Raw genomic sequence first — 7,763 nt, 5'->3', positions numbered from 1 at the left:
CCCGCCATTTCACTGCCCTGCTCCCAACTCACACCCCCCTCTCTCATATACCTCTCCACCCCATCCCTCCATCTCATCCTCGGCCTCCCCCTCCCTCTTCCCCCCTCCACCTCACTCACATACACTCTCTTCGTCAGTCTTTCACCCTCCATCCTCTCCACATGGCCAAACCACCTCAGTGTGTTCCTCATAATGCTTCCTATCACATCCACATCCACACCACAACGCTCCTTTATACCCTCATTCGTCAGCCTGTCTCTCCACGTGACTCCACAGGCTCCTCTTAAATAACTCATTTCCACTGCTCTCACTCTTGACTTGTGTCCTTCCAACAATGTCCAAGCTTCACTTCCGTACGTTAGAGTTGGTATCACAATACTGTCATGTAGTAACTTTTTCACTTCCATGCTCACTTCCCTGTTTCTTATCACTGCTTTCAAGGAACCAGCAACCTTTCTTCCCTGCTGTACCCTTTCAAGCACTTCACCCTCCAAACCTCCATCCTTACTCATCACACTACCCAAATACTTAAACATACTCACATTTTCCAATTCCTCACCATCCAACCTCGCTGTACATTCACTAACTTCACCTCTCTCAAAGACCATCACTTTACTCTTCCCTACATTCACCTTTAGGTTCCGTTTCTTACACACTCTCTCAAACTCATACACCAAGCCTTGCAGCTCCCCTTCGTCTTCACTCAACAACACAGTATCATCTGCAAACAACAGTACAGGGAGTTTCCAAACACTATCCTCTCTCACCAGGGCCACTCCAACATCCACTACCCTACCTTGTACCTCTTTTATTACCCCATCCATGTACAGATTGAACAACCATGGAGACATGACACATCCCTGTTTCAAACCAACTTTCAAAGAGAAAAATTCACTTAGTTCACCATCCACACGCACTGCAGCCTTCGCACCATCGTACATACTCTTCACAGCATTCAACAACTTCCCATCTACTCCATATATTGTTAACACTTTCCACAATCCTTGTCTATCCACCCTGTCATATGCTTTCTCCAAATCCATGAGAGCCGCATACAACTTCTTTCCCTTCTCTAGAAACTTTTCCACTAAAGATCTAAGAATGAATATCTGATCTACACAACCTCTTCCCTTCCTAAAGCCTCCCTGTTCTTCTCCAACTAATTCCTCTGTTCTTTCTCTAACTCTGTCTATAAGTATCCTACCATACACTTTTCCTATTATACTAAGAAGACAAATGCCCCTATGATTACCACACACTTCTTTTTCCCCTTTTCCTTTGTACAAGGGAATAATTATACCTGACTTCCAATCCTCCGGGACTCTACCTTCCTCCCAGGCCAATCTGCACATCTTCCACATCCATTCTACTACTATCTCTCCCCCATGCTTCAGCATTTCACCACACACTCCATCAATTCCTGGGGCTTTCCCCGATTTAACTTTCTTCATTGCTTCCACAACTTCTATCCTACTGATTTCTTCCTGTCTTCTCACCTCCCTCCTTCTCCCAGCCATTCCCCAGCCACTTATACTCGCATTACTTCCATCCTCTACGTTCAACAATTCCTTAAAGTGTTCTCTCCATCTGCTCACTTTTTCTCCCTTCTCCACTAGTAATCTACCATTTTTATCTTTCACTCCCCTGCTAACTTCACTTCCACCCTGTCTTACTCTTTTCACTTCTCTCCAGAACATTTTCTTACAGTCCCTCCACTTTACACTCAAATTCCTTCCAAATTCCTCATCCACTCTCTTCTTTCTCTTACTAATCTTTTCACCTCTCTCTTCCTTTCCACATATAACTCTCTCTTCCGCCTCTCAACTTCTTCCACGCCCCTATTTCTCATCCATTCATTGTATGCTTTCTTCTTTTGTGCCACAGCCTGTTTCACCTCTTCAGTCCACCACGCTGTTCCTTGCACCCCCCTCCGTCCTCTCTTCCTTCCACACACCACATCACATGCTGCACATATTTCTTCTGTAAATATCTTACACATACCTTCCACGTCTCCCATCTGCTCCAATTCATTTTTACCCAATCGTTCCTCCACTTCTCTCTTATACTCTGCCTTTTTCTCATCCTCTTGTAACCTTTCCACTCTCCTTGCAACTACTCCTTCCTCTCGTCTTTCCCTTCGTCTATTCCTCCATCTTACTTGCATCCTAATTCTGGCCATCACCAAGTAGTGATCAGAAAGTCCACTCCCCCAACCTCTATACACTCTTGCATCCTTTACACATCTTCCCATCCTTTCATCCACACACACATAATCAATCATTGCCTTCCTTTCATTCAGTTCACCACCCACCCTTCTCATCACTCGCCATGTATACCTGTGGATCATTTTATGCCTGAAGAGGGTATTGGCTATCACCAACCCCCTCCCAGCACAAATGTCCACTAACGCACTCCCATTCTCATCTATCTCAGCAGGCACACCCCACTCACCAACTATTCCATCCACCTTCACATTACCAACTTTACCATTCATATCACCCATCAAAAACACTCTCTCATTCCTTCCAAACTTTTCCATGCACACTTCCACATTTGTCCAGAACTCTTCTCTCACTCTTCTAGCACGATCTTGCGTTGGCGCATACACACACACAATCGCCCACATTTGTATTCCAACTTTCAACTTTACCCACACAATCCTTGACCCAACTGATCCATACTGTCTTATGCTCTTCTTCCATCTTTTACTCACAACTATACACACTCCTTCCTTTGCCCTCTCATTCTCATCTACTCCTGCACATATACCCCATCCATACTCCCATTCTCTCACACTTTCTCCTTTCCATTTTGTTTCAGTTATTCCACATACATCCACTTTCGCATCCTCAAGCACCTGGACAATCTCTCTCTCTTTCACCTCATCATTCGCTCCTCTTACATTCCATGTACTCATTACCAAGTCCTTTGTCCGGTCCTGGGTCGTCATCGTTTGGTCAGTCCTTGTCCGAGGCTTCTTGTTTGTTTTTTTAGTTAGTTGTTTTCCGGGGAGGGGCACTAACCCTCCGCCAACCCTTTTAGTCGCCTTTTACGACAAGCAGGGATACTGTGGGAGTATTCTTGAAAACCCCCCTACCCCCAGGGGGTAGATAGACAGGTAGATAAATAAATAGATAAGTAGGTATACAGACAGATAGGTGGATAAACGATAGGTAGATAGGTAGGTAGGAAGGCAAACAGAATGATAATATGATTCACCTGGTCGCTAAAATTTGCTGGTCTAGGTCCTGGTGGTGAGCGAGGTACAGCTGGCGTCCATATCGTTGGCGCCACGGAGCTACGGCGCCTGGTGGTGATCATCTCAACTACGGTGCTCAGCCGCGCCGTCCTCCCCTCCGTCACGGCAGCACCTCGCACTCGATCCCAGGACGAGGTGGAGTGGGACCTCTGAGTCAAGGCCGCTGCAGCAGACCGACGCCGCTGAGTGACAATGCCCTGAAAATATCCGAAGGAGCATTTGACTACTTGTTAGTCTTGGTCTACACGGAAGTTCAAAATATCGACACCGATATTTTTCGTAGTATTAGTATAAATCTCGTTCAAAACAGAAGAATATCGTGTGAAAATAGCTTTGGCATAATATCAAGTACTTGCTGAACAGTTACGCTTCCATTTGGACGGTCCACCAGGTTTAGATGAGGCTAGGGTTCCTACTAATACTAACTTTAACTAATCCAAAAATGCTATATCTCCAAATCGAATGCTGAGCTGTAACAATAGATTTACAGTAGAATATGGTGTTTGTCATGACGCAGCGCTATGGAAGGGATGTAGGTTCCTAGTATTGTCTTATTCCACCCGAGCTACGTGAAATAAGCTGCAAAAGGATGAATTCTGGACCAAGCTGAACTGAAGGAACTAGGTGAATATTTCAAAATTTCATCCACTGTTTTAAAACGTACAAGATGAAAAAGGTAATCATCAATATTACTGTTACTCTTAATACAATCTGTTTAAAATGTGAAGACGAAGAAGGTAAATATTATTATTACTATATATGTTGCTACATACCTTCGCATTCCCCATGGACTTTGAAGTTTCGTTCTTATTCGAAGCTGCCCTGCGGTTGTCAGTAATGGGTGACGATTTGGGGAGATCTACGGCTTTGGGATCCGATTTTCTCCTGTGGGGGTTGCCTGTGGGTGTATATTCGATTTTCTCCAAGGTTCCTCGACGGCTGGCATTACCTGGCGGGGATTTTGGCAGATCTAAATCCTTTGGATCGGATTTTCGCCTACGTGGATTGCCCGTGGTTGGACTGCCGTTCCTGTCATTTCCGCTTGGATGAGCTTCTTGTCCCCTATCCTCCTCAACGTTGTGATTCTTCTCGTCTTCGTCCATGCTTACCGGGCCCTCGTGCTGTTCTTCGCTGATGTGTAGAATGCCCCCTCGTCTCTCGCTAACCAGTTTCGTGTTAGGCTTTTTCTCGTGTATCCTTCTGAAGGCCTCCCGCCTCTCCTTCACGCTTCTGTTGTCCTTCCGCTGGTTGCCAAGGCTTCTGAATTCATCTCGGGTATCGCTGAAGTACCTATCCTCCTCCTCTTCCCTACTCCTGTTATAATTCAGTTCATCAGAGTTCCTTCTACATGTCGCATCAGAGTTCCTTCTACCTGTCGCGGTCTTAATTTCGTTATGTTTACTTCCACTCTCTTTCATCTCTGTCAACGGGATGTCGGTACTCATGTAAACACTACCGCCGCTACTGGAACTCTCCCGCCGCTCCTTCGTCGACTTGCGAACCGAACGAATTCGACGCGACACTTTGAAATTCACGAGTTTCTTTTTCTTCGCCGTCGTCACTGGGCTGGGTGGTGCGAGGCGCTGGTTGAGTCTCCTGTGGTGGTCGAACTCGGCATATTCTTCCCGGTCTTCTCTCGTCATGTGGGGATCCATGTTTGCCGCCGTTTGATTTTTTTTTTCTTGCAAATGGAACAGTAGCTTGGCAGTCTTTAACAAACCATCTCCCAACTTCTTTTTCAGTTTTTTCCCCTCTCAAGCTCTTATTGTGTGTAATACCCCTTCTTACTTTTTAATGTTTTTCTGATTTGTTAGTTACGTCTGTTAAATCACACAGTACCTTGGTGCTCAGCTCATCATCCCCCCATTTCTACTTTCTCTCTCTTCAGTTCTCTTTACTTTTTATTCTGTCCCTCAAATAAATCAGCTTTGTCTCTCAAACAGTATCACAGTATTTTTCACCAAACACCTTCCTAATTCTTCCTAACACTTATCAGATGTTATTTATTTTCATTTTAATTCTGCTTTTTCTTTTACGCTTTACTATGCGCACAGTTTTCTTTCACTTTATTCAATTTTCTCTACTCATTTTATTCACATTTTTCTTTATGCCCTCTTATCTCACTTGTCTCTTGAGGGCGCCTTAAATATGATCCTTCTCATCTGTTTTACATTTTCATCACTGTTAACACGGCTTTCTTCCAATTACTGCTTCCTTTTCATTTAGCTGTTTTTGCTTTCTCTCTCTCTCTCTCTCTCGTCTTCTTTCACTGTTTGTTATTCTTCTTCTCTTCTCTCTTTTCCTTCTGTTCCTCCCTCCTTGCACACTTTTACTCTTCTTCTCTTCGCTCTCTTTCTCCCTCCGTTCCTCTGTTCCCTCTCTTCCTCCTCTTGGTCTTCCCTTCCTCCTCCTGTTCTTATTTTCTTTCCCCTACTGCTACTTTCTTCTTATTCTCCTTTTTTCCACCTCCACGAAGTCTTATTTCTATTTTTCTTTTCCCCCTCTCTTCTATCTTCCCTCCTCTCTTCCTCCTCCTCCTCCTGCTTCCTCTTCCTCGTCAAATGCTTTCTTTTTCCAGTTTTAGTGCTTTCTTTCCTCTCCTCCGCTTTCATCTGCTGCTCCTCTATTATCGCTCCTCCTCTTCTTTTCTCTTGTCTCTCTTCCTCCTCTTCTTTTCTCTTCTCACTCTCTCCTCCTCTTCCTTTCTCTTCTCACTCTCTCCTCCTCTTCTTTTCTCTTCTCTCACCCCTCCTTTTCTTTTCTCTACTCTTTCTTCCCACTTCTCTTCTCTTCCCTCCTCTTCTTTTCTCTTCTCTCTCTCCCCCTCTTCTTTTCTCTCTCTCCTCTCTACTTGTTTTCTCTTCTCTTCCCTCTTTTTTCTTTTCTCTTCTCTCTCCCCACCTCTTCTTTTCTCTTCTCTCTCTCCCCTCCTCTTCTTTTTTCTTCTCTTCCCTCCTGTTCTTTTCTCTTTCCTCTCCCTCCTCTCTTTCTCCCCTTCCTCCTGCTGGCTCTTCCTCTCTTCCTCGTTAAATGCTTTCTTTTTCCAGTTTTAATTCTTCTTCTCTTCTCGTCTCTTCTTTCACTTACTGCTCCTCTATTCTCTCTCCTCCCCTTCTTTTCTCTTCTCTCTCCTCTCCTCCTCTTTTCTCTTCTCTCCTCCTCTTCTTCCCTTTTCTTCTCTCTCCCCTCCTCTCTTCCTGCTCCTCCTGCTCCTTCCTCTTCCTCCTCGGGTGGTTATGTGCGTGGGTGTGCTCCGAGTCGTGGGGTTTGCTCTGTAAGGAAGCCAAACAAACTCTATTAGATTTACAGTCCAACTCTTATATATAAAAATAAAACACTAACCCATTTATTGCAGTTATATAAAGCTACAATAAGTCGTTTACCATATCCAATTTGTGAAGTTATATCTACAGTACCCCTTTTATAACAACCAAATTTTAAAGTTAATATACAATAACCCATTTATCATGTTCTATACTCATACATCAACAATAATTAATTTTTTATAACACACCATTTTCCATTTAAACGCTATATAACAGTCGGTATTATTACATAAACCTACAATTTCCCATTCATATCAAGAGTTATATAAATCTACAAATACTCTCTTATAATAACTATTCTTCCATCAACAATTATATAAATCTACAAATACCCTTTTATAATAACTATTCCTCTACATAAACTACAGCCTATGAATCAGTCGATACTAACTCTTATAGAATTCCACACCAACTCATCCCATTGATATTAAAACTTACATAAACCCACGATAGTCCATTTATATTAACAGGTATATAAACCAACATTAACACTATATAAACGTACGATACTTTGTTTATATTAACGCTTACGTACGATAGTTTCTTTACATTAATACTTATATAAACCCTCGATAGTCTATTTTAGCAAACTGCCAAAAGGATCACAGTCAATACTAACACATATAAATCTATCTATCTATCTATTGCCAGACACCATAATCCCTTAAGGGGTGGCCATTTGACTTTGAGTTATTTGTTTTAAGGGGAGGGGCACTAAACCTCCACCAACCCACTTGTTCACACGTAGGGAGCACGTATGGTTTGGTTATATGGTTACCACCCAGCGTTGTAAATGGTTTCTTGGTTTACAGGAAACCATTTGGCTTGTCACTCAATGTAAAGCCACCTGTAACGGAAAGAAAAGCAATAAGAAGTGACAGGAAAGATGCGAGAAATAGGAAGAGAGGAGGGCAGGCACAGAAAAAGAATGATAAAGGCTAAGGAAGAAGTAGGCAGCACTACATCAAGTGAATGGATGATGGTCGCCACCACCTACCACCAAGTCCACTTATTTTAGTTTGACATTCTGCCATTCCAAATGCTACAAGAGATGAGTCAGTACCAGCACTTATGTACACTAACAATATTCCATCTATTGGCGCTGACAAGGAGTCTACATGATGGAGAAACTGTGCACCCTGAACGAACACCTGTGGCGTCCACCCGGGAGCCAAATC

At 43.4% G+C, this 7,763-nt stretch overlaps 1 protein-coding gene across 1 annotated transcript in view; it reads right to left on the bottom strand.

The window, feature by feature from the left end:
* Window positions 1-5,006, bottom strand: part of LOC145409697 (uncharacterized) — a 10,679-nt gene extending 5,673 nt beyond the window's left edge. The window contains exons 1-2 of the mRNA XM_080280051.1: window positions 4,033-5,006; window positions 3,220-3,456 (exon numbers count right to left, since the gene is read on the bottom strand). Coding sequence (XP_080136177.1) covers window positions 3,220-3,456; window positions 4,033-4,914 — 1,119 coding nt within the window. The 5' untranslated portion in view covers window positions 4,915-5,006. The remainder of the gene's footprint in view (window positions 1-3,219; window positions 3,457-4,032) is intronic.
* Window positions 5,007-7,763: the final 2,757 nt, after the last annotated feature.

The sequence above is a fragment of the Coenobita brevimanus genome, chromosome 82 (assembly GCF_032717465.1).
Source record: "Coenobita brevimanus isolate Jiangsu-jjx chromosome 82, ASM3271746v2, whole genome shotgun sequence".
NCBI lineage: Eukaryota > Metazoa > Arthropoda > Malacostraca > Decapoda > Coenobitidae > Coenobita > Coenobita brevimanus.
This window is presented reverse-complemented; position numbering and strand designations above follow the sequence as displayed.